The sequence below is a fragment of the Rissa tridactyla genome, chromosome 16, assembly GCF_028500815.1.
Source record: "Rissa tridactyla isolate bRisTri1 chromosome 16, bRisTri1.patW.cur.20221130, whole genome shotgun sequence".
Taxonomy (NCBI): Eukaryota; Metazoa; Chordata; class Aves; order Charadriiformes; family Laridae; genus Rissa; species Rissa tridactyla.
In genome coordinates, this window is record NC_071481.1 from 9,398,294 (window position 1) to 9,426,033 (window position 27,740).

The following is a 27,740-nucleotide window of genomic DNA, read 5'->3' on the forward strand; positions in this document are numbered from 1 at the left end:
CTCAAAGGTCCCTTCCAACCTAGCCAATTCTATGATTCTATGATATTAAAGTAAGTGGATATGTGTAACAAGGAATATCTGTGATCGGCTAGAAGGATTAAAGTGTGATTGCACCAGTATTCATGTTTTGTTACTCTTCTAAAAAAGTCCGGTTTGCAGAAGACAGAAGGCATTTCTGCTGGTGAATATATTTACCTTTGAATTCTATTTCATTCCTATGAGGTGTTCTTTGAACTTACTGGTCTGATTTAATCACTATTGATTTTGTGACATGGGCAATAAAGTGTGATTTCTAGCTAAATCATGGGTCCTTCTGATTCACTGGCTTTCATTATCACTCTTTGAACTCTTCCCAGGCAACAGTCACAGATAGGGAAACTTTCTGGGTTTTAAAGAGTCTAGTTAGCACTGTAGGGAGGACCCCAGTGGTCCAACCTGTCCTGTGGTTAGAGGTAGACAGCATGAAGAAGCATGGAAACATTTATAGATTCTTTGTAGGATCTGTTCACAGCACTTCTACATGATTTCTTGCCTTATTCTGCCCTTTGCCCTCTTGTTACATGTTGTGCGTACTTATTACCTACAGAGATACAGATTTTCCTAAGAGCCCTGAGCAGAGTTGATTGTCTGTAAAACTCATATGAGAAAGGGAGAAAGATATCAGCAACAAGCTGACGTCTATACTTTCATTAGTGATTAAACATTAATAGGAAATGCCTGCAGATGCCACCGTTTTCTCATCCAGAAGAGCCTAGGAATGGAAGAGGTAGCCATGCTGCACTGCAATGGGGAGATGCATCCTGAGAATTTTCTTCCTCAGCCTGGGGTGGTTAAGTGGTCCTGTAAGGAACATGCTGGATTCCTATGCTTGGAGTTGAAGGACTGGGGGGGATGGGAGGTGGGACTGGTGTCCAAAATGGCAATACTCATGCCATGCCTTCCAACTGGGGAACAAGCCAGGCCAAAGAGAGCAGCCACAAATATTCCTTAGCTGACTCACAAGATGAGTTCCAGAAAGCCAGCTACCTCAAGGATGTGAATGGCCATGGTGGATCCTCTTGCTCCCCTCCAGGGAAACCCAGAAGCTCAACTCCCTCTCTGAAATGCCTGTACACCCACACACACAGCGTGGGGAATACACAGGAAGAACTGGAGATCTGTGCGCGGTCACAGGGTCATGATCTTACTGCAGTTACAGAGACAAAATGGGATAGCTCGCATGAGTGGAATGCTATCAGGGATGTCTATGTACTTTTTAGGAAAGACAGGCCAGCAGGGTGAAGTGGTGAAGTTGCTCTCTGGAATGCATCGAGCTCTGCCTAGGGGTGGGTGAAGAACGAGTCCAGAACTTACGGGCAAGAACTAAGGGGCAGGCTAATATGGGTGACACTGGTGTGGGTGTTTGCTACAAACCACTGGATCAGGAAGAGGAAGTCGATGAGGTCTTCTACAGACAATGTGAAATAGCCTCACGATGACAGGCCCTGGTTCTCATGAGGGACTTCAACTACTCTGACATTTGCTGGAAAGATAACACAGCCAGACATGCACAGTCCAGAAGGTTTCTGCAGAGCATTGATGATAAATTTTTGACACAGGTGGTGGAGGATCCAATCAGGAGAGGTGTGCTGCTGGACCTTGTGCTGACAAACAAAGGACTAGTTGGGGATGTGAAGGATGGGGGTAGCCTTGGCTGCAGTGACCACAAGATGATGGAGTTCAGGATCCTGTGTGGAAGAAGCAGGGCAAAAAGTAGGATTACAACCCTGGACTTCAGGAGAGCTGACTTTGGCCTCTTCAAAGACCTACTTGGAGGAATCCCATGGTTAGGGTTCTAGAACGTAGGGGGGTGCAAGAGAGCTGGTTAATATTTCAGCACCACTTCCTCCAAGCTCAAGATTGGTGCATCCCTATGAGTAAGAAATCAAGGAAAGGAGGTAGGAGACCTGCATGGAGCAAGGAGCTTCTGGAAAAACTCAAGTGGAAGAAGGAAGTTTACTGAATGTGGAAATGGGGACTGGCCACCTGGGAGGAATATAGGAGCGCTGTCAGAGTATGCAGGGATGCAATGAGGAAGGCTAAGGCCTGCTTGGAATTAAATCTGGCAAGGGATATCAAGGACAACAAGAAGGGCTTCTTCAAGTACATCAGCAATAAAAGGAAGACTAGAGGAAATGTGGGCCCACTGCTGTATGAATTAGGTGCCCTGGTGATGGAGGATGCAGAGAAGGTGGAGTTACTGAATGCCTTCTTTGCTTCAGTCTTTACTGCTAAGGCCGGCCCTCAGGAATCCCAGACCCTGGACATAAGAGAGTCTGGAGAAAGGAAGACTTTCCCTTGGTCAAGGATGATTGTGTTAGAGATCATTTAGGCAAATTTGACACCCACAAATCCATGGGCCCCAATGGGATGCACCATCGAGTGCTGAGGGAGCTGGCAGATGTTATTGCAAAGCTGCTCTCCATTATCTTTGAAAGGTCATGGGCAACAGCAGAGGTGCCTAAGACCCATGTCGGTTTAACCTGCAGAAGAGAAGACTGGGAGGGGATCTTATCAATGCTTATAAATGTACAATTGGTGGGTGTCAAGAGGATGGGGTCAGACTCTTTTCAGTGGTGCCTAGTGACAGGACCAGGGGCAACGGGCACAAGCTGGAACACAGGAAATTCCATCTGAATATAAGGAAAAACTTCTTTACTTTGAAAGTGACAGAGCACTGGAAACAGGTTGCCCAGAGAGGTGGTGGAGTCTCCTTCTCGGGAGATATTCAAAACCCGCCTGGACGCAATCCTGTCCAACCTGCTATAGGTGAACCTTCTTTGGCAGGGGAGGTTGACTAGATGATCTCCAGAGATCCCTTCCAGTCCCTAGCATTCTGTGATTCCAAGGTTTCTCAAAAAGTCCAGTTGTTAGTGAACAAAAAAATAAAAAATAAATAAAAGGAAGATGGAGATTGAGCATGTTCCAGTATACATGTGATGCTATAAAGAAAGATGTGTAGACAAGTCCTGGTTGTAGTTATCAGCTGCAGACTTTGAAATCCGTTCTTAATCTCCATGTGTGACTTTTTGGCCTTGAAGAATAGCTTGTGCAAAAGGTAATATATGATATGACACTCTTATTATGGTTATGTAATGAAGGTGTAATTGCTTATTAAATTTCAAAATGCAGCTGGCTTTACTAGATTTCAGAAAATGCTTTCCTTCACCTCTCTCATATTTATTTCACTGAGGATCTGCCATTTATTTCTGTAATTTAATTATTCCAGTCAGGAACATTTTGAGGAGCCACTGGTTCAGCTGGAGAAAATGAATTGATGAGGGCTCCCAGCTCCCGCTCAGAAGAGGTTTTACATTCAGGAGCTTACTCCCTTTGGTCACCTATTCCTCAAGGCTACGTAGGACCAAAATCATTAACTTAATCATTACAGTCACAAACTTAGCTACAGTCATTAACTTAAGACCACATCCTTCCAAGATCACATCTGTCTTCCACCCGTGGGCTCAGGGAAGATCGTGAGGAATATGGTATGAGAAATAACTAGGAAAGCTCATCTGCGTAAGTTTCCATAATGCCCAGACCAGCAGGGATGGGAAATGTTATATTCTACTCTTTTACCATGACTTGGGTACTTTATTGCAGATTTGTTGCCATACGCAGTACATGCTGTCCATGATGCAAAACTCCTGTATCACGTCCTTGCATGTAAAAAGCAGAGTATCAAACACAAGCATGGACAGTTAGAAACATTTTCCACACTGATTCATTGTTCTACTCTCTTCCCAATTTACAAAAGAGGAAGTCTTTTTATGGCTGCTTCATTGCTGCTTGCTCATTATGGGAACTTACTTTATATGTTTATCTCGCAACGCCATTTCTTTGCTTGCATCTTCCTGGAAAATTGTTAACAATACGGACAAAGGAAGCAGACAAAACATGCTGAGTGTTTTGAGAGAGACCTTGTGAAGAGTAGCTAACACTTGCTTGTTGAAAATGCTGCCATTTGGGATCAAAGTGTTGATCTGCTGTGTTATTTTTGGATGCCTCTGAAACTGTTTCCATTGTGACTATATCATTGTGTACATCAGAGATATGAGGTGCTCAAGATGTTTTACACTGTAAAGGGACTTTCTGTTCCCTAGGTACAGAGAGGCATTCAAAGGTCAAGAAGTGCCTCAAACTGATATAAGAGCCCATATCGGAGAATGAACCATTTGAGAGGATATTTATAATTGGATAATATCTGCAAATCATGCATTCACTAGGCAGGGTATGATTAGATATCATATATTATCATCTATATCACAGAATCATCGAAACACAGAATGGTTGAGGGTGGGAAGGGTCTCTGGAAGTCATTTTGTCCAACCATCCTGCTCAAACAGGGCCATCCAGAGCAGGTTACCCAAGACCATGTCGAGATGGTGTTTGAATATCTCCAGAGATGGAGACTCTACAATCTCCCTGGGCAGTCTGCTCCAGTGCTTGGTTACTCTCACAGTGCAAAAGCATTTCCTGATGTTCAAGGGAATCTCCTGTGTTTCAGTTTGTGCTCATTGTCTCAGGTTGTGTCACTGGGCACGACTGAAAAGACCCTGGCTCTGCCTTCTCTGCGTCCTCCCTTCAAGAATTTATGTACATTCATAAGAACCCCTGAGCCTTCTCTTCTCCAGGCAGATGAATGAACCACCAGCAGACGAATGAATGTGAAACTTGATCATGCAGGTAACAGTTGTCTTCCACTAGTGAAGCCTGATCCAGATGTAGAAAATCATTGCCTCGACAAGAAGCTCCTTCACACACCCTGTAGTGGAAGAAAATTAATGCAAAACTTCACACTCTTTTCCCACCAGGACAGGCCCTGAGTACTCTCAGGGAAGCATTTGCAGCGTGGAAGATGATGGCATCTAGACTACCACAAGTATCCACAGCCTTCCCAACAGCTGACAGAGGCACATTTGACTGCAGTTCTGCATTTCTTACCAAATTACAGTCTTTGCATAATGCCTGCTATGGGAAAGGGTGACAAAACCCAGTTCCAGTGGAAAGACAGCATGCGCCACACTTCAGTGGCCCTGCTTCCATGACCAAGAATGAGTCCAAGCATTTACAAGCTAACAGTCTCTGCTAGAAAGAAAAAGTGATCTTTTCTCATTTCCTGCCCTCTCAGACTTCCAGAATGTGGAACCCCAAAAGAAAATCTTGCTTTTCTTCTTTTTATTATTAACCTATAAGGGGTAATTTTCATATAGATGCTTCAAATGAACCAATTAAATTGTGTCAGGTTAATGAACACATTAAATTGTCTGAACTCTCAAAGGACATCACACTAAGACATTTTATGTGGCCTCAGTAACTTCATTGTACTGGAGAACAATTCCTTCATCCTCACACCCTCTTTTTCTTTTCCTTTCCAGCTTTGTGGCACTTGATACCTTACAGCGTCTGATGGTACTTAATGAGGATACCATGTACAGTTAGAAATTGATCTCTGCGGGCAAGACCTACCACAATTCTAAAATCAAATTTAAGTCAGACAATTTTTCAGCAGGATGATGGTGGTGGTTATGGTAATCCTCTGCTCAGAAGTAAATCTGAATCCTCCGAGTTTATACAATCTGTCTGTTTCCTAATGGAGATTGAGCCATCGAGCCTTATAGTCATTTAAAAATATGCTGCTATCCATCTTCCATCTGCACCACTAACTGAAATGCCTGCCATTCACAAGTGAAATTGTATACACTGGCTTACATATAAAACAAATGCAAAGCTGGAAAAAAAAAAAAAAGAATGGATTACAACATATCACACCTGATTTTTGATCTGGTCATAGCTCCTTTTCAGAGTGTGGTTTTCACCAGGGGAATATAACCTACATGATGGGAATCACTTGTTTACCACTGGCACCTTGTAAAAAGCACATAGGAAGACTATGTACTACCAGTTTCAAATATGTTCTACAGAAGCAATGACTGAGAAAGACTTTAAAAGATCTTTGCTTCGCAAATGCTCTTTTGGCTGTGGCTTTCTGCATATGCCCCTAGGCTGCTTGGTCTCACACTCCATGTAAGAGTTCTCACTCATAGCCAGAGCCAACCCTTCCTCAGAGCCAATTGCTAGCATCATGCTGTGAGATCTGCTTCTTGACAGTGCATCACAATCCTTTTTGAATCAGGGAAGTATTCTTTTATCTCTCTTCACAAATATGAAGGACTTTTAGCTCAAGGCACAGCCTGCAGTCCAAATTTCCCAAGGTTAAAATGTCAAGTTAGCCAATGAAAACCAGTTTTTGGGTGCAAAAGCAGAAGTGGCTGATTTTCATAGGTAGTACATACTCTGTAGTTCGGAGTAGTCATCAGCTGGGTCTCTGACTGAGTCTTAAGGGGTCAAATGGTCCCTGCAGAAATTTCCCAGGAGAAAATTTTACTGGACCATTTCAGTATTAATTTTCATGTCTACTTCATGTCTGTGACTCGAGGGCTAGCTTGCACCCAGCACCCTGGGCTCTTTCCTAAGCAGATACAGCTTGGGACATGGTAAAAGGAGTATGCCTTCTCACCAGCGCCAGCCAGTGTACATCCTCCAGACAGTGTGCCCGTTCCTGGTGCACCCCTCACCACAGCACAAGTGAACATGGTTCTTTTCCTAGATCTGGTGCATGCTTGATGCCAGGGTTATTGTGGTAAGAAACAATGACATCTGGTTGCGTTTATGAAGCTACTCAGGTTTCCAGCTGCAGTCTGTGACATGCTAGAGCGTAAAATCTTTTCTTGGGCAGAACAGTAGGTCTGTATGATACCCCTATTCTCCTTATCTAGCCCACTTCATTGCCTTCAGAGGCTGTACAGCAAAAGAAGATGGCTCAGAAGATGTGTAAAAGTCCTCCTCACTGGTTCCCCATTTTTCATAATAGCTCCCAGAAGTATTTGGAATGCAGTCCCTTTCAGTACCAAACATAGCTCCATGACTCCAACCCTGGATGACCACCTGAAATAATGCAAAGCATTTGTGATACCACAGAAAGGATATGGTGAACCTCAGCTTAACTTGTGAAGCTCAGTTTGAGAAATGCCAGCTGGAGACAGGAGTAGTGATAAAAACTTCTCTCACTTGAATGAAATGCAGAAGTAATTTGAAAGAAGATACTGTGTGTCATGACAAGGTAAATAATTATTTTTATCTTCAGATAAAGAACAGGTTTTTATCATCCATACAGAAGAGAACTCAGTGAATGAGACAAGACAATTTTTTGTATCCTAACTCAGTAAGTTTTATCACATTGAAAGTAGGAGGCAGGAAATGAAAGTCATTTTAGTCAGTCTCACCTCTGTGCCCAGCAAGGTCGTGGAGCAGATCCTCCTGGAAACTCTGCTGAGGCACATGGAAAATAAGAATATGATTGGTGACAGCCAACATGGCTTCACCAAGGGCAAGTCATGCCTGACAAATTTGGTGGCCCTCTGTGATGGGGTTACAGATTTGGTGGATAAGGGGAGAGCAACAGATGTCATTTGCCTGGACTTATGCAAAGCGTTTGACACTGTCCCACATGACATCCTGGTCTCTAAATTGGAAAGGCATGGATTTGATGGATGGACCACTTGGTGGATAGATGTCTGCACTCAAAGAGTTGCAGTCAACAGCTCGATGTCCAAGTGGAAACCAGTGATGAGTGGTGTTCCTCAGGGGCCAGTACGGGGACCAGTGCTGTTTAACATATTTGTCGGAGACATGGACAGGGGGATTGAGTGCACCCTCAGCCAATTTGCTGATGACACCAAACTATGTGGTGTGGTTGACATGCTGGAGGGAAGGGATGCCATCCAGAGGGACCTGGACAGGCTGGAGAGGTGGGCCTGTGCCAGCTTCATTAAGTTCAACCAGGCCAAGTGCAACGTCCTTCAGGTGGGTCAGGGCAATCTGATGCACACATACAGGCTGGGTGGAGAATGACTCGAGAGCAGCCCTGAGGAGAAGGACTTGGGGGTGTTGGTGGAAAAGAAGCTCAACATGACCCAGCAATGTGCACTCGCAGCCCAGAAAGCCAACTGCATCACGGGCTGCATCAAAAGAAGTGTGGCCAGCAGGTCGAGGGAGGTGATTCTGCCCCTCTGCTCTGCTCTGGTGAGACCCCACCTGGAGCACTGTGTCCAGCTTTGGATCTCCCAACATAAGGACATGGACCTATTGGAGCAGGTCCAGAGGAGAGCCACTAAGATGATCAGAGGGCTGGAACACCTCTCCTATGAAGACAAGTTGAGAGAGTTGGGGTTGTTCAGCCTGGAGAAGGGAAGGCTCCAGGAAGACCTTATAGCAGCCTTTCAGTATCTGAAGAGGGCCTGCAAGAAAGCTCAAGATCAAAGTAGAAGCCACTTGAGCTATGAGTGAACTATCCTAATTAACATAGTAAAAAACCTGCCCTCAGGTAGGGAAAGCCCTCTACTAACAAAAGCCTCCCCCTTATGAAGCCTGCTTAGTAAAAAGAGAGGATGTTGTGACTTTAAGTAGAGACGAGGCACAGCAAGAACCAAAGGCTAAGTGTAACTGTAGAAAGTACTGATAACTATTGCTTAGCTGTTACTTGAAACGTATAAATACTTAACTCGGAGCTTATCATGTTGCATCAGCTTTGTGGATGAACCACCTAGCATTCATCTCTGGGCTATTAGAAATTAAATAAACAAATATCTCACCTCTGTGTGTATATTGCGTTCTTCCACACCAGGTTAAAAGAATCCAGATTTAGGACAACAGGTGGAGGCCTCAAGTGACCTTGTCAGGGCCATTAAAACTTACTTAGTTCCCTCAGAGCCCTGACAGGTGGGATCAAAAAACCTTGAAAATGAAGGGCAGGATCTGCTCTGTGGTCTTTGGAGGGAAGGAGCGCATGATCAGAAGCTTGAATTTTGTGCCAGAGTAGCCAGTCATCATCATTGTCACTCCTTCATAGCTGGCATGGCATCCCTCTGTCAAACAATAACTTGCTGCTTTTGGCTTCTGCACCAGTCAGCTCTGACACGGTCTGATAACAGACGCAGCAGGTAACAGCTGCATATGGAGAAACATTTCTCCATTTGACCTCCAAACTCCCAATATCCCAACAGGGAATGCTTTCAGACCTTTCTAACCCCTGACCATGGTGTATGGATGGGCAGTCAGGACTCTGGCTGGTGGGGGACGTTCAGCTGCTCTGACAGATTGCGTTTCAGAGCAGTACAGACATGTCTCTCCTCCATGTTAGTGGACTGAAGCGCATTTTGGGTTTAAGACGGTGTCTCCTACAGGCATTATTGGCTTTGCTACTGCAGCCTGAGGGTGTGCTCAGCACCAATGCCACAGACACTCAGAAGTGGAAAACCTCACACCTGCGGCTGCAAGGATGCGGGAGCATTTCTCCATGTTATCTTTCTTTATCTGTGCTTCTCTTTCTACCCATGAGGGATTTCGTCATGATCAGATACGTGCGTTGTCTACTTTCTTGCCCCTTCAGCTCCCTGAGAGCTGGGTTGACATGTAGATAGGAGGAAGAGAGAAGGAATTTGGAACTCAGACCTTGGAATGGGACCTCTGCATGTCCGTGATGTATGACAGATATCCCCTGCCAGGCTTCTGTACTAGAGGAAAAGCCAGTTTCAGTTCGGTCACTTGGGGACTTTAGGAACTACTTGTCCATCCACATTTGCTCTTCCGTTGGCTGTGAAATGCTCTAAACTAGGAAGCAGGTTCCAGATAGAGAATGTCCCAAGGTCCTGATCCCCTCATGGTGCTGGCCATGCTGATCAGTGTCTGGCATTTGCCCTCTGACCGTTGCATTGAGGTTTCTTTCCTGGGGAAGCACTTGTACTTAAGCTCTCAAAAAACTTCAGCTTGGCCCACCAGTTCTCAGATTTTGTTAAAATAATAAAATCCTGACATTATTTGTGCTCCAATGTGTGCTGAAGACATAACAATAACCTCTCATTCCTAAACTAAAAGCTTAAACACTTTTCTGTGTTCAAAACAAATTGAAACTCTTCTCCAATCCCATAAATCGAGGAGGTGGAACTTTCCGGAAAACCCCAAGTCTCAGGAGATAATCTGAAAAATCATAGAAGAGAGACCTCCTCAATCTCATGCATATAAGGGAAGGTATGACCAGTACACATTTTTAGTAGTCCCAGGTACAAACTTGGAAGATTCTTCCATTTTTATAGCCTAGCATCAAAATGCATATTTCTTGGGTGTTCTCATACATTTTTTTTAAATCCAGTGTTAGACCAAAATTTAAAATCACATTTTAAGATCAGAATTAAATAGCATAGTAAAATTTGTTCTCAAATGATGCAAACATGAAACAGAAGTACTAAAAATGCTAGAATAGCTCATCGCAGGAAATTTGTGAGATAAATTCAACTTTCAATGATCTGATTAGGTGTCCATTAATATCAGAGAGGGCAGAGGCAGAGCAAAGGCAACAATTTCAATTTGCAATAAGAGCCATAGATCAGCAAGGAAGCACTGCATACTTCTGATACAATACGCTGTGCAAAGGCAGCAGGTCCAGCCCTGTTACTGGGCTTATCAAATGACTTTTAGTGTATCTTTGTGGGACGCTTGCATTAAATTGCCCACTAAAATATTTTCTGAAAGTCAAGAGCTATTAAATTGCGGGGCAGGGGGGGAAGTACTAAAACTCAAGACTGAATTTTTGTAATAAACTTGCTTTGAACAGGATCCACTTAACTCAGTTCGGAAGGAAAAAAAGACAGACAACGTTTGAAAACAGTCCCAACTCTTTACTCTTGAATTTGTCTGACACTGCTTAATCAGGGACGGCTTCCCGTTCTTATGACCCGAGTATCTTTAATTTTACATGTTGATTCTATTTAAGTTCTCATACTACATTTCACATTGATTTAGGGTTAAAGCAATGATCCTGAAAAGGGTCTGTAGGGCTTTTTTTTTGTTGTTACAAGTCTATTTTCTTAGTATGGACAAGGATATGGGACCAATTCATAGCATCGTTCTCTACAATGTGTGGTTTTATAGGCTTCTCATTTAAACAGAATACAAGTTCTTTTATGTAAAATCGCTATCAGGTCCTATATCACAAATGTCCTCAAAAACTCAAAAAATTACAATTCTGTGCCTTGATAATTGTAAATCAAAATGGAGAAGAACAAATGCAATTAATGTGCCATTGTTCATTCTTTCCTAAGTGACATCAGTGTGTCTATGCCACATAGTTGTGTTACATCCTTACCTTGTAATGCGTTTTTTCAAAGTAGAATAATCACTTCTTTAGAGTTTCTTTATGTTGACCAACAAATTAGGATGAGCTTATATAACATTTGGTTAACACTTGTTGCTTTTTCCAGGTTACAATCCAAGCAACCATGCTAAAATTCAGCCTGTTCGGTCCGCCAAACTATGAAGTTCACAGCCATGTCTCTGGGGCACCTCTGTGCTTTCATCTTGGCAGGGACACAAGGTAGTTCTCGTGCACAGACGACCCTGCCACGAAGGTTGTTTATGAACGTCTGCTGTGGTTTAGGACAAGGAGTGTGGAGCTGCAAATGGAAGCAGAGGGTTTCACAGATAGCTGTTCACTGGGCATTGGCAGGCCCTCGTAGACATCCATCAGCTAACAGTCTAAGTTTGCTCGCCCTGGAACATACCTTGAGGCGAGGTTGTGGGAGGAAAAATAGCCTAAAAATATGTTGCTAATCTCAGGGTATCTGACACCTGCCTGAGGATACTGGCTAATGTTACACTTCAGGATGGTTCTCCCCTCTACCCTCGAAAGGTGCAATTAGGTGAGATAACTGAGCTGAGCCAGCAGCTTACTGCTTCTGAGCAAAAGGCTTATCTCTGTCAATAAAGGATATGAAAACTAGAGGATATTGCTTTGAAATTTATCTTGTTTTTCCTTGTCGTGGTTTAACCCTAACAGGCAACCATGCAGCCATTCGCTCACACCCCCCACCCCAGTGGGACAGGGGAGGGGAATCAGGAAAAAAGGAAACCTCGTGGGGTGAGATAGAGAGAGTTTAATGGAACAGCAATGGAAGAGAAGAAAATAAAAAAAAAAAATTATGTCAGAATGTACAAAATAAGTGATGCAATATGATTGCTCTCACCACCCAATGATCGATTGCCCAGACCATCCCAAGCAGCAATCACAGATTGCTGGTCCCTGGACAACCCCCATTTATATACTGAACATGACGTCTGTGTTATGGAATATTCCTTTGGCCAGATTGTCCTGTCTATGCTTCCTCTCAGCTTCTATGGAGAGCTGAAAAAGTCCTTGAGTTAATATAAGCATTACTTAGCAACTACTAAAACAAGATGTCTTATCAACATCATTCTCATACTAAGTGCAAAACACAGCAGCTACTAGGAAGAAAATTAACCCTATCCCAGCTGAAACCAGAAGATTCCTTCATTCACTTTCTTGTTGTGTGTGTTTAGTATGCTGGCCTCGAAGGTGATGCTGATGAGTACAGGCTTAGAGGAGGAGATAGCAGCTTTCCTGTGTGGAGGAGCACTTTTAGCATTTACCATGGGAGTTACTTCTTAAAGCAACTAAATCTTCTCCATTAAAGTAATAACACGCCACTAGTTAATACACACACACCTCCAGTGACTAGTAGGTCTGTTGATGCAGCATTAGTAGTTCAGCAGGTCACCATGGGCTTTCTGCACAAGCATGAAGCCTGCAGCATGCTTCCTACAGACTGTGTGCAGGCAACAGTGGGTCGGTAGCCGGGCTGGTAGCCCAGCCCAAGGAAGTCTTTGCTGTGCCCTGAGCAGTCTGTGCCTACAGCGCCAGTTCCCAAAGGCCGTTGGGAAACACAGTTCGTCAAAATTTCGTTTCTCTAGTGGGATTTCTACAGCGTGCTACAAAACTGGGACGTCACTCCTGCCTGTTGTTTCTTGGCTTTCTTGGTTTGTTTCTTTTATTGTGTGTCTACCCTCTTCCCCCTAAGGGACACAACCCTCCTTCTGTGTAATACCCCAGTCATTAGAAATCTCATCCAACAAGTGCAAAATGGAAGTCTGAGTCCCTATTTTAACCTTCTTTTTCTGTATGTCAAGCCAGTCTCTACACGCTAGGCCGTAACCAGTCTGTGGTGCTCCTGTTGATGGCAGGGCGCTGTATACACAGGGACAGAAGATTTGTGGGAGAACACACATGAGGGTCCCCAGTCCAGCCATCTCACACGAATTGAACACTGGCAGCATATCAGCAGGGAGGTCTTGGTTCTAGTCTTGTTGCCAGCGTGTCTTCCTTGCAAAATCAATAACCTCTCTACGTGTCTTCTCTACATGAGCTGTTCCAAGCTGTTGCACTAAGACCGAATGATTTTTCAAGTTAGTTTTAACAGAAAATAATAAGCCACAATTCCATATGCACAGAAATAACTTTAGGGTTAAAATAAGCCCAGGCAGTGTTTTGAGTCAGGAAATCCAGTTTCCCAGGTGTATCAATTTCAAGGCAGTGGGAAGAGCCTTAGTATGAGACTCTCTCTTTGGCATTTGCTGTTGGATGTTTTTTGTCCTGGAGCAGTCAACATACTGGATGTGAGGAATTATTTTCTGCATCCACATAGCTTTTATGTTAAATGAAACAGATTTTTTGTTTTGTTTTTTTTTTTTTTTTCAAACATCAGTTGTGCATTAGGCACATAGTTTGTGGGATAAGTGCCTAGCTTTGTAGCATTGACAGTCTTCGGAGAATTTGGTTGCTGAGTTGAGGGTCCCGTATATACGTAATTGAGATCATAATTCAACGGTTAAAAGTAAAGGAAATAATGTGAAGGCTATGATCTAGACTTGTATTACTATGATCCATATAAGAACCACAAATTGTTTTAAGTTCAGGACAGAACTAACAAGATACCTTTTATTCCAGTGAAGACCCAGACATGAAAGACCTTATATAGGAGAAAAGCAAGTAGGCAAGTAGACTATCACCAAAAAAACCCCACCCCAAACCCCAGAAAAAAAACACTAAAAAAACGCCCACAAAGTATTACTAGCTTTTATTTCATATACAGCATATAAACATGGGCAGATCCTTTCTTCACAGTCTTGCTACCAATAAATAAAAACAAGGCAATATTTTAATTTCAAAGTGATTCCAGCATTGCAGTTTGTTGGACTTCCTTTTTTCCTAAATAGAGCTCAATGAACATGAGTATCTTTCAAAAGAAGGGAGCTTTCATACGACTGTCTTGAAAGTGTTCCTGTGCTCCTGTACGTCCATTCCCTAAACTGGCAACAATTAGTGCAAGCAACAGACTGAGAAATTTCTCCCTATGTCCCCAGGTTACTTGCTGCAGTTCTGTTACAAACATACGCATGCCACATGCAGGCCTACAGGTATGGAGATAGTTATCCAACGCACTGGAAAGCATGGGCTGGAAAGGATGATAACCCAATACAGGTGGGTGTTATGTGTAGGGGAGGTCAAATCACAGGCAGATTTAGATATTAAAAAGGCTGCAGGAGACTGCACAGTTTCACCCATCGTGTTCCAATCCAGACAAAATAGTGGAAACTTAAACTGTGCCCAGGACATTTTTGTTCCAGTCTGACACAACTCATGCAGAACTGAAACCTCTCCGATGAGGTTTACAGTCTCCTTGTTGCCAGAACTGCACTGCTGGTGGCACCTGATCTGACTACTTCAGGACTACCCTTGGTATGTCTACGTGAGCTAGCAGCTCCAGATTGACTGAAGTGGAGACGGAAACCAAATATTGATTTGTGAAAGTATGTGATCTTGCAATATGAATACACAAACTTCCTAGCTTGACACATCTTCTTTGGGTTGTTTCATCCTTATTCAAACGCAACCTGCACAGGCAGCATTGGCACAGATTTCACACAGATCACCTTCTTGGACAGCCAGGCCTGTTAGAGAGAAAACAGAGAGTTTCAATGTGATGGCAAAAGAGTTTCTTGCAGAACAGAGTCACATATCAAGGGATCTGGAGGCTCCTTTCCATTACTGTTTTATGAGTTTTAGTGTTCCTTGAAGTTATTACTGGTATAAGTAAAATTAGTTCTTGCAAAAATCTGGCTTAAAGAATGAAATTAAACCTGAATTCATTGGGGAAATAGTATGAACGTGTGGAGAAAAGAGAATAATAGGACATCTTGTGGGAGGGTGGTGGGGATGTGGCTCATAGAATCACAACATTTGTTATATTGGTAGTATTTCTTCCTAAAGTGCCCATTATATTGGACAGTAGATAAATGTAACATGATTGAAAAACCCAAACGCTTTAGCAGCCAGTTCAAGATTCGCTATGTGTGTCATGGAGACTGATCATGCCAAAGAGTGATTCACCTCATTTGTATCTCACACCTCTTTTAGGCTACTTAGAAAAAAAAACTTGTTCTACACTGATTAGAGAGAGCAATTAGAACTTCGCACAACTCATAGTTTGCTAGAACTGAGTGATATAACCCTGCTTTTCCTATAAGCCATAGGAGATTGTGAGCTCTCTCACTGAAAGTCATCTAAGTTAGTGTCAACTACTTAGAGGAAGCTGGAAGCTTTTTCATGGTTACAGAAGCCTGACCTTACAAGCTACAGCTAAGCTCAGCACAGCAGGAATTTTCTTGTAGGAGGCTCAGAGCTAGTGTAGTCCAGCCCTTGTAGGAGGGGCAGTAAAAAGGCAGCATGGACTCTCTCAGCTGCTTTAGAAGTAACAGAACAGTGATTACTTTTCTTTGCCTGCTGCTATTTAAATGTTTAAGTTTGAAAAGTGTGATAAAAATGGCAACTATGCAATATGAGCTACATACTCAGCCTCTCAAAAATCATGGATGCATCTTCTCTTTTGCACACAGATTGGAACTCCTCAGGGAGATCTTTTTCATCACATGGAGAATAGCTAGAAACCACCATACGAGGGTTAATGTGTCTATTCTCATCCATAAGCTCCTTTAGCTTCTTCACAGACTCAAGGGAAAATTTCAAGTCTCCATCCTATGTAGACAGAAGCAGAAAAAAAAAGGCATCAGGAGGTCAATCCTTAGGAAAATTAGTTCCTTTTCAACCATGAGCTCTGCCGAAAAGCTATACTAGAGTGAAAAGGCAGTGCTGAAACAAAGACCAGATAAAATCGAACTGAAGGCAAAATGATCAGCTTTTCAAGGCAAAGTCTTTTCAGAGCTGCAGTGAGACCTGGCTGGCTAGTTGGGGCTTTTGTTATGTATCACAGTCGACAGAGGCAGAACTAGTGCATTTCTCACTCCCATGAGACTCATAAAATCTGTGGTCAAAAGACACAGGCTGTAAACCTTCACCCTAGAAGAGAGGTGACTGGGCATTACATGGTAGACATTTACAATATCATGGGTTGAATGGGGGTACATGGGAATTTATTTTGTTCACTCTTTCTTCTAAGGCACCAGTAGAGAACTTCAAGTGTTGGCCCTCATGTGGCAGACTCTAGACACACAAAAGGAGCTATTCCTTCACATTGCACATTTTTAAGAGCTGAAATCCCTCACCCCAAGGTACTGTGGCAATTTTCCATTAATTTAAATCTTGTCAACACCATTAATGGAACAAAAGTTATTGGCAGTATAAATATGATACTTCTGACTCAAAGCTCATACCAAAAGCTTCAGGTAGTATTCTGGGAAATATTACTCCATGTTTTAGATTGATAGACCTTGTACATCTGTTAATGCTCATTCCCTCAGATTAAAGTGAATCCCACTGCTGAGGTCATGAACTTAAATTGCAGGTGTTCCAGCTGTTAAACTAGATGTATGCCTGCAGATAATTAGACCTTGACCTAGAAGAGAAATAAGTATTTTCAAATTGATCTTTAGCATATGTTTTAACCTGGTTTAATGACTGCAGTCAGTAGGATGATCAAGTAACACCTACTCATTCAAAGAAACAAAGCGAAGTGACTCTGATACAGCATGAGACCAAATATTGTCACTTGTTTCATAGTCTCATGAGCCCAGTGTTGAATGGTGTGAGATGGGGATAAGGTACTTGGTGTTTGTTGGTGTTTTTTACAGAATCACAGAATTTTGTTGTTAAAGAATTTCAAAAAAACCCCAACAAACAAACAAACAAAGAAACTGGATGTGCATTTACAGAACAAAGTCAAACTCTTTTCTACTTGCAATAAGTTTATAATTTTACTCAGGTTAATTTATCAGTCATGGTTGTCTCTGGAAAATTAACTTTTCCTGTATAAATGCAGTTCTAGATTCAACTATTGGTCACAGACCTAAAAACATAAAACAGAGAACTAAAAAAGGATGGATTTCCACAGGTACATTTTCAGATAAACCAGAAAGTAGGAATGAACCCTGAGACGTGTACGTCCTATTGAGAAAAAACAACAAATGAACAAAAATATACAAAACGAAACCCCCACCACCTCAGATAGGAAAGATGTATTAGAAAGCTCAATCTGAGCAGTGTCTTCTCTCCAAGGTGAAAGTGCAACTGTGTTGCTGAGCTAAGAGATTTTACTACAGAAATAGTGCAAGCCAGAATAATCCATGTCTGTAGTTTTTCTGTTTTTCCTCCACACTTAGTAAACCACCTGCCTCCCATTTCCATCATATTCATCAAGATCTGTGATGGCAAGTGTCGAGATAGTGTTGCTCAATCTTCAAAAACATGATATGAAGTCAAATGAACTTCACTTCTGCTTTGCAAAATATTTTGTTAAATGAAGGACTTATGACATGTTATGGGAGAAGGAAGGGAAGTCTTAGGAAGAATTACAGAAAACAAGACCATAAACCAACTTTGTGCACTGAGTAAGTTGACAGGCCTTCCGGTAGTCCGTGTGAAAGGAGTGCAACACACATGTGGAGTACACTGCACATATATTGGCGGAAATGCAGATTTAATGATTAATGATGTAAGAATTCAAGCTACAAAGAGGAGCAAAAACTCTAGAGTTGCACTTTCTACGCTTTTACTCAACCTCAAAAGAGCTATTCTTATTTAGCTATTTTTCTATGCCTCCGAGTAGAAAACTGAGATTTTTTTTTCATTAAGTAGGAAGCTACTTCTCCCCTGGAGACTCTAAATGCTAAAGAACATTTTGGAAGAAAGGAATAGCTTAAACCTGCTATGTCTGGATATTTCTGACATCTGAAGGAGAAAAAGAGGACATTTCAAGGCACAAAGATAGTACCCTATCCCTGGAAACCTACTGCGCACATATAAAGGGAGTCAATAATTGCTTAAGAAATATTAGTTCTCTTGGTACTCTGAGGAAGTTATTTACATTGCAATCAAACTGAAATCTCCTAAACTGTTTCTAAGGATGAGTGTGTACAGATCCAACACACTCCCAATTACAGACAAGAGCACAGAAGTGCCTTCTTAACTGCTTCCATGTTGCATTTAATATCAGTCATGGGTGCTGTGTATTTTGGAAAATTTGATATAGCCTCCTCTAATAGCTTATCTGCCTATTAATACTTCATTGGATCCAGATAAGTATTTCTTTCACCTTTTTCTAATATGTGATATGTGCGTAGGCTCCATCACATAAGTTTGCAGATCATTTTCATAAAGAACTACCTGCCTAGAAGTAGGCAAGACAAGACGATTTCTCTTTTGTCACATGTTGTTTACATCATTCTGTAAAATCAGAGGTGTCCTCAGTTCTTGCAGCTTCACAACACATGGGGTTATGTGCAAAAGAAAACTCTGGAAATGCAATGACTCAGTCAGCAAGGGATTTCAGAGCAGTGATATGGATGGTGAAGTTAATTAAAGTGCATCAGCACGTTAGTGATGCCTGAAGCATTTTACAGAAAGAAAAACTGAACCATAGGAAGATGAAGTTGGATATCAAGCCAGAGCAAAGCAAAATTTCAGGTCTATTAGTTTAGCTCAAGATTCCTGTTGCAGCCACAACACTTTACGTAATATCAGTACTTTGTTGAAATTGTAAAACCAATAAATTAAAGAGCAGAAAACTCACCTTAACATAGACAGCCTGGGAGCTATGCACCAGTAAAAGGACTGCAAGGACTGTAAAGGAAAGAAAGCCTTTCATAATGTCTGCAAAATCTAGCCTTTCCTAACCTGAATATATTTTATTTTTCCAGACTTTGGTCTTTCCCTGTCTTTATTTTGTGTCTCTCAGACTTTCTCTCTTCTTCTTAGCACTCAGACTGCCTAGCAGTCAGAGCTTTATGCTCCCGGTGCAAAGCTGGAGCTTTATAAAGACTTCATACAGCATTTTCTTGGTAATCCATTAATCTAAACTCCTTATTGGCATATAATAAACCCACAGTGGACTATCAGTTATCTCCTCATTAGCAAAGTAGGACAGTCACACCCAGACAGATCCTGGGGTTTACGAGTCTCTCCCACTTTGAGAAACTGGCCATGACACAGGCAGGTAAAACATTCCAGCCTACAATAAATAAATGGTAGAGATCAATCTAATCCAACATCTGAAACTCAGTCTCCGTATGGGGAATGTACTCGGGGTTCTGGCCAATTTCTACAGAGCTGTGAGAAAGAGAGAGATTTGGAAGGAGATAGGAAAAAAATTGATCTCTTGCGCTGATTGCTGGCCAGTCAGTTCCTTCTCCTGGCGATTCCAGGTACTAGGATGGTAGCAATGGGCCGAGGCAAATGAACATAGGCTGTGCCTCCATATGACCAGATATAAAATATCATCTTGCTGCTGCTTTTTGCAGCACATAATTAAAATGCACACATTGAAAGGCACAGGATTTGTAACTAAGGATAAATGCTGCCATGAATCAAATCTATTTCTCCATGACTTTCAGTCTTATTCAGAAACATGGTAATATCACGCAGATGAAGCAGTTGAAGTGGGGTAAGCAGTTTCGGGTCAGAAGTGCAGCTCTGGGGAGAAGGCTGTGGAGATGGTGAGGGTAGAGGTGTGTGAGGCTGTAGCTTCACAGTGGAGCATCGGCCACCTCCACCTCAGTGGTGTGAGGGGGCACCAGCTTTTCCATGCAGTCTTTGGAATCAACCCTTGTCATAACTGCTCCTGCGGATGAGATCCAGGACATCTGTTTCCAGTTCCATAGGTCCCAGCAGCTTGGCACACCCCGAGGTGCTTGGAGGGCTCCGGGGCACAACCAAAGGGAAACCAAAGGTTTCTGGGAGGCACAGAGAGACATGTGACAGGCTCAGGGAGGCTCCAAAACAAACACAGAAGGGTTTCCCAGGCACTTAAATGCACACAGAGGGCTCATGGATGCACCGAAAGAAGCCTGGAAAGCTCTTTGAGGTGCAGCCCAAAGCTGCACAGAGTGCTCCTGGGTAGGGGGTGACAGATTTCTGAGTGCCCAAAGGGAAATGGAGGACTGGGAGAGGGCAATGAAAGACATACGGAAGGTTCCCAGGCCTTGCCCCAGAAGGCACAACCCAGAGGCTTGGAGTAAGGGATGCACACTACCATTACCTGCAGGGACTGCACTTACCTCCCACGTAAGATAAGGCAGCACCAGTAGCAGAAAGACATTCACCTCAGGGCAGGGCTCAGCCTGACGCATCCCCTCCGCTCCTTCCTCCCTGCTCTTGCTGATGGTCCTGCCTGCCTGGCCAGGGAAGGCTGCCTATCTGCAGGGCTGATGTGAGTCCTCTGACAACAGGACGGACATCAAGCCTGGTGTCCTTGTGTGGGCTTGACCTTGGCTGGCTGCCACACACCCACCCAGCTACTCTCTCACTCACCCTCCTCAACAGGAAAGCGGGAGATAATTAGATCGAAAATACCATGGATTGAGAGGAAGATAAGGAAATAACTTACCAATCACCATCATGGACAAACCAGACTCAACTTGGGAAAAGTCAATTTCATTTATTGCCAATTAAAAATATGGTAAGAAACAAAGACAAAACTAAAACCACCTTCTCCTACTTGCCCTGTTCCCAGGCTTAACTTAATTTTCTTTCCCATATCTCCTAACTCTTTCCCCCAGCCCTGGGTGGTACAGGGGGATGGGGAATAGGGAGTTGCAGTCAGTTCAGACCACTTCTCTGCTGCTTCTTCCTCCTTATGCTTTTCCCCATGGTTTCCTCCCCAGGGACTGCTGGAGACTGCTCCAATGTGGGTCCTTCCTATGGGCTGCAGTTCCTCAAGAACTGCTCCAACGTGGGAATTCTCCATGGGGTAGAGTCCTTCAGGAAGAGACTGCTCCAGCATGGGCCCTCCACAGGCAGCTTCCCTCAGGGCACGTCCACCTGTCCTGGTGTAGGGTCTTCCGTAGCCTGCAGTGTGGATACCTGCTCCACCATGGCCTTCCATGGGCTGCAGGGACTCCCTGCTTTACCATGGTCCTCTTCAAGGGCTGCAGGAAAATCTCTGGTGCCCGGAGCACCTCCTGTCACTCCTTCACCAACCTCGGTGTCTACAGGGTTGTTCTTCTCACATTTTTCTCACTCCTTTCTCTCACAGCTGTTGCGCAGCATTTTTTATGCTTTCTTAAATAAATTGAAGAATAAAACTGAAGCAGTGCCACCAGCTTCACTGATGGACTAGTCTGTTTTGCAGCCATCTGGGACTGGCTGTGTCCAACACAGGGCCAGCTCCTGATTTCTTCTTACAGAAGCCACCCCTGCAGCGCCACCCCATTCCCCAACAAAACCTTGCCACATAAATCCAGCACAGTGCTCTCTTCACTTCTTTTCTCCTGGCATCCTCCGCAGTCCTTGGTGCTCATGCTTTCAGGCTCTTTTCTTGCAGCTCGCCCCTGTGTTGGAGCATTTCCCAAACAACCTCTGAAAACCTGGTGCTCAGTGCTGCTGACTGAAACACAGCACCCAGGGGACAGGGGGAGGCATCAGCTCAAACAGCAACTGGCACCCCACTCCCATCCCAACAATCACTGCCACCTCCATGGCATGCCAACAGTCAGAAGCACACCATACACAAACTAGCAGTCACCAACACCCTTCCCTGGCTCCCCAGCAGCCACAGTCCCTATCACAATAGGGTCCTCTCCAATATCTTCCGTGTTTGCTCAGATGGTATCTCATCCCTTGCAAGAGCACTCACATCTTACCTGCCTTGCTCACTCAGAAGACCTTGTTTCCCCTACAGGACAACTTCAATGCTTTTCATGAGCATGCAGATCCCCCAAAGTATCTGTTATCATCTCTTCCCATTAGCATCCATGTGTGCACTGACCCTCCAATTTCTCTTTAACTCTTGCTCACATCCTCTTCATTCTCCCTTTTGGACCATCAGGTCCCTTTTGTTCCCCTCTAAGGAGTCTCAAAATCCCTTCTTTCCATCCACTCAAGCTCGTACACCCTTCACAGTGCCTCTATGAATTCAGATACCCTCTGCTTACCACCATATCTCTTCAAATCCCTTTCATTACCCGTTACCACAGCACAGATCTCCTGTCTTTCCCTCCCTGCATGCTCACCCCTTCTCCATTTCCATTGTCTGACACACACCACTACCCTCTGGCTGCAATCCCATACCCACTGTGCCCTTCCCCTCCAGGCAAGCTGAGACCGCCCCCAGTTCCCACCCGCTTGATTTTAGATGTCCCTCATCCACCTTGCTGGGCATTGCCCTCCCCTTCCTGGATGCTGTCATCTCCTCTCCTCCTCTCTGAGCTGCTCAGCTCCCACTTTGGGCAAGACTAGGCTGAGCTGCATATGCGCAGTCACTCTGGGGGGGTGGACAGGCAGCACTGTCCACAGTAGTTGCTTTTGTGTGCAAGGATGGGCCAGCACATGGGATCTTTAACAGCCCATCCTTTCTAAAGCCCTGCCACTGAATGTCTTGCTAGGCACAGGTGGGTGACTCCAGCTGGGAAGGGCCCCGGCATCTTTATTTGGCATCTCCGGGAGGAATACAGTGTTTGGAAAGGCCCCACTCTGCTAAGAGCTCTGCTGCTGCTGCGGAGGCAGCACTGTGCTCATGTCCCACACACTGCTGTGCTGTCCTCATGCTTTTTATTGGTGTCTCAGAACTCCGTCTTCTTCAAAAAACTAAAGGAGAAACCAAAAGGTGTTCAGTCGGATGTACAGAGCTGAGGGCAGAGAACTCCTGCCCACTAGGTCTGGTCCTGGAAGCTTTCTGTGGTTTCCAAGACACCCCCTGCCCTGCAGGCCCAGGCCCATCAGCGTGGGGCCAAGAGCTGGGCGAGAAGAGGCCAAACCCAGGAGAGGAACCTACCGCTGTCCCCACCTGCCCCTGTTCTGCCTACAGATACCTCCCTTGGGGAAGGCAGGTCTGACCCAGGGGCACAGCCCCAGGACCCTGATGTTCTCCTGCCACCCAGCTGTCGGATGGTCCTTTCTGGGTACTACTGCTCAGGCAAGGGAGGAAAATGCTGCAGTGAGAAAAATGCTTCCCGTGCTTGGAGATATTTACCAGGGGAATTGGTTTGGGGCTTGTTGCCCACAACCTGTTGACCTACATGGCCTTCCTTCACCTCTTCTGGACTCTGTATGGCTCCAGATTTGTGAGGACATGCCTTGCTCTTTGTAGATGGATGCTGCAACAGGGACAAATTCCCTCTCGCACCCTGACCCAGCCTCTGCCTGCCTCTGGCCGCTGCTCCCAGGCTGGGGATGCCAAGACAAAGGCCATTGGGGCTGAGTCGTCTCAGGGGAAACCAGGTCCCCGAGCCCGCAGGTCGGTGACCTCTGCTACTCAACTCTTCGGCCTCACTGGGAGCTGCTGCACACTTACTCCAGCCTTGGTGTCTCCAGCCAAGGGGCTGGTGTTATCCCTGTCACTGTCTGGGGACAGCAGCGAGGCATCTCGTCCCCAACTCTCTTGCCCCAGGAGATGGCTTTCTCCCATCCTGGCTGTATTTTAGCCCTCTCCTGCTTGGTGCTTTTGAGCCAGGGGAAGCACAGTGATGACTCAGGCCAATGCACTTGAGGTATTTCAGACTGCTTCTTTGCCTGCGTGGGAAGAAGAGGACCATTTGAGCCCAGGTCTCACCTCTCTCCTGTGCCTGGACAAGGTGACATGAGGGAAGCTGGAGCCTGCAAGCCCTGTGCAGTCTCCCAGCACACGTGGGAAACCCACCAGGAGGAGAAGTGCCACCGGCAGAGACCCTGGGGCAGGAGCTGGGCAACCAGGAGGGTCCATGTGGAAGCCAAGTGTGGTGTGAACAGATGGAGTCACTGCCCAGAGGGAAAAGAAGAGCCAGGAGGAGTGATGGGATAAACACCTCCAGGGTGTAGGGGGTGTCTTTGAGGACACCCTTTCCATAGAGCCATGTCTTCCTATGTGGGACACCATCACTACGTCCACCTGTACCACCTACCACTGCTGCTCCCGTCGGAGTGTCCAGAGCAGGGAGCTTGACTTCAGGACGCTCCATCGCTTTGACTTCCTTGCAATTCTCTGCCTGGCTTTCCTCCACTGGCGGCAGGTCACCACACAAGGATCTTGTGTGAGAACAGCAGGAGCCTGTTCTTCAGCTGGTGTTCACAGGCCAACCCCATGCAGGCAGCACAAGGCAGTTCTGCACCAGGGTTAAGTCTGGGCTGGGAAATACCCTCAAGTCAAACCCAGGACAAGACAGCCATGAGCTGTGCTGCTCAGGTTTGACCCAAATCCCACCTTATGGTACCTGCTTGCAGTCTCCGCCTTTGTCCTTGTCACGGTTTCACTCAGGGTAGAGTTAATTTTCTTCCTATTAGCTACTGTGTTTTGGATTTAGTATGAGAATAATGTTGATAAAACATGTTTTAGTAGTTGCTAAGTAATGTTTATATTAAGTCAAGGACTTTTTCAGCTCCCCATAGAAGCTGATAGGGACCACAGACAGGACAAGCTGGCCAAAGGAATATTCCATAACATAGACGTCATGCTCAGTATATAAATGGGAGTTGGCCAAGGGGCAGGGATCATAGAATCATAGAATAGTTTGTGTTGGAACAGGGACATTTTCAGCAGAGACATCTTCACCTAGATCAGGTTGCTCAGAGCCCCATCCAACATGATTCTGAATGTTTCCAGGGATGGGGCATCTACCACCTCTTGGAGCAACATGGGCCAGTGTCTCACCACCCTCATTGTAAAAAAATTCTTCCTTATATCTAGCCAAAATCTATTCTCTTTTAGTTTAAATCCATTACCCTTTGTCCCATTGCCACAGACCCTGCTAAAATGTTTGTCCCCATCTTTCCTGTAAACCCTTTTTAAGCACTGAAAGACGCAATAAGGTCTCCCTGGAGCCTTCTCTTCTCCAGGCTGCTAACCCCTGCTCTCTCAGCCGGTCCTCATGGAAGAGGTGCTCCAGCCCTCTGATTATCTTTCTGGCCCTCCTCTGGACCCACTCCAAAAGGTCCATGTCTTCCCTGTGCCAAGGGCTCCAGAGCTGGACACAGTGTTCCAGGTGGAGTCTCACCGAAGCCGAGTAGAGGGGCAGAATCCCCTCCCTCAGCCTCCTGGCCACGCTTCTTTTGATACAGCCCAGGGTATGGTTGGCTTTCTGGGCTGTGACCGTACAATGCTGGCTCATGTACAGCTTTTCATCCACCAGGACCCCCAAGTCATTCTTGGCAGAGCTGCTCTCAGCAATCACTGCTCAGAACAGGCTGGGAGTCAACCATCGAGTGGTGAGAGCGATTGTATTGCATCACTTTATTGTGTACATTCTTTTACCATTATTATTATTATTATTATTAATCATCATCATTATTATTATCATCATCATCATCATCTTCCGTTACTGTTCCATTAAACTGCCTTTATCTCAACCCATGAGGTATTTTTTCTCCTTTTTCTCTCTTTTCTTCCTACCCTACTGGAGGAGAAGATGGGGAGTGAGTGAACGATTGCATGGTCCTAGTTGCCAGCTGGGGTTAAAGCATGACAGTCCTTTTGGCACTGTATGTAGTGCTGGACAGGCTGAGATAACAACAAATCTGACCAGAGCATGTTAGAACAAACTTGTTATAAGCATTCATTATATTTGGTTCACAGGGGCTGGTCACAATGTTGATTTGCTTGTTCTCAAAGTTGTGCTTGTTCTCGGGGTTGTGTTTTGTGACACCTCACTTGCTGTATATGTTCCCTGTTGTGCTGTTTATCACTTCTGGGATTAGATTATCATTTTGCTGTACTTTGTAACGCTGGTTTATGATATGATAAAACTGTGCGTACTGTCTCTGTGCTCATTAGTGGTGGGCGGTGGCATGCAGGGCGGAATGGCAGTGGTGGTTTCATCTTCTTACTTCAGGGGCCATCTAGCGGAAGCTATTAGTAATTACACTTTTTACCTTTTCTCTGAGAACCAGTCCGTGGGGGAGATCTCTTCCGTCACCTCCCCCTTCACTTCCAGGCTAATTACGACTGCTCTTGAGAATTTTGAATATCCTTGGGATGTTCAAAGCAGCCTGCTCATATTGCTAGGTCTTCTGAATGTGTTTCTGGTCTTGCTTAAGGTTAAATAATTATTTAAAAAATACCACCCCATCTGCGACTGGTGCTCGGTGTGGATGTGGGCATGCTGCACCTACTCCAACCCCTGCGATGAGCACCACAGCTACTCAAACCCCAGTGACAGGCACTGTGGCTACTGAACTCCTGGCGATGGGCACTGTGGCTACTCAATCCCTGTTGACAGGCACTGTGGATACAGAAACCCCAGTGACAGGCACCACACCTACTGAACTAGAGAAGCAACCCATGCTGCCCCAATACAGAAGAAGAAATATACAAAAAAATTAGATCATGGGGGTGAAGATGAACCAGGGTCATCACAAGAACAGGGGGAAGAACCAGAGGGAATCACCTGATTCTTATCCCTGGGTGACCTGCAAGATATGAAAAGATTTCAGTTGTCATGAGGGCAAGCACATTGTCACCTGGCTGCTCCAATGCTGGGATAACGGGATCAGTGGCTTGAAATTAAAGAGTAGGGAAGCCAAGCAGCTGGAGTCCCTTTCCAGGGAAGGGAGTATTGGCAAGACGATTGTAAAAAGGACACAAGCCCTCAGGCTCCAGAGTCAACTTCTGCTAGCCATGAAGGAAAGGTATCCCTTCAAGGAACAGACACAACATATAGATGGGCTTGTGATTGAGGGGTGGACTTGATCATGGACACTGCCATGAATGTTATTGATGAATGTGAAATATGCACTGCAATTCAACAAGACAAGTGGTTAAAGTCTCTCTGGTATGGAGGACAATGGCTGAAATACAAACATGGGGCAGCCTGGTAAATTGATTATATCACACTCCCATAAACCTGCCAAGACAAATGCCGTGTGGTTACAATGGTAGATGCAACCACCAGATGGCTGGAAACATACCCTGTGCCCCATGCCACTGCCCAGAACGCTATCCTGGTCTTTGAAAAACAAGTTTTATCGCAACACGGCACCCAAGGAAGAAATGAGTCAGACAGCAGGATTCATTTCTGAAACAACCTCATAGACACTTGGGCCAAAGAACATGGTATTGAGTGGGTATATCACATCCCCTATCATGCACTAGCCTCTGGAAAAATTGAACGATGCAATGGACTGTTGAAGACTACACTGAGAGAAATGGGTGTTGGGACCTTCAAATATTGGGATACACGTTTAGCAAAGGCCACCTAGCCCTGCCCAAAGAAAACTTTCACATACTGTGGAAGGTGATGAAGTCCCCTTAGTGGACATGAAAAATATGTTAGGGAAAACAGTCTGGTTAGTTCCTGCCATGGATAAAGGTAAAGCCATCCATGGGATTGCTTTTGCTCAAGGACCTAGGTGTACTTGATGGGTGATACGGAAG

General features: G+C 44.7%; 1 protein-coding gene across 1 annotated transcript; it reads right to left on the reverse strand.

Annotated features, from left to right (window-relative positions):
• Positions 1-1,167: 1,167 nt before the first annotated feature.
• Positions 1,168-19,049, reverse strand: GUCA2A (guanylate cyclase activator 2A). The gene is made up of 5 exons (XM_054222688.1): positions 18,975-19,049; positions 15,802-15,985; positions 14,845-14,901; positions 1,354-1,447; positions 1,168-1,186 (listed from the first exon to the last, which is right to left on the reverse strand). The coding sequence occupies exons 1-5, from the start codon at positions 19,047-19,049 to the stop codon at positions 1,168-1,170; spliced, it is 429 nt and encodes a 142-aa protein (XP_054078663.1).
• Positions 19,050-27,740: the final 8,691 nt, after the last annotated feature.

Bases quoted from the DNA above. Each gene is read 5' to 3' on its own strand.
- GUCA2A (XM_054222688.1), bottom strand. From the start codon at position 19,049: ATGAAAGGCTTTCTTTCCTTTACAGTCCTTGCAGTCCTTTTACTGGTG. The intron at 15,986-18,974 runs GTGAGTTTTCTG...CTGTCTACATAG, and splicing joins CCCAGGCTGTCTATGTTAAG to GATGGAGACTTGAAATTTTC. The intron at 14,902-15,801 runs GTATGTAGCTCA...TCTCTCTAACAG, and splicing joins CATGATTTTTGAGAGGCTGA to GCCTGGCTGTCCAAGAAGGT.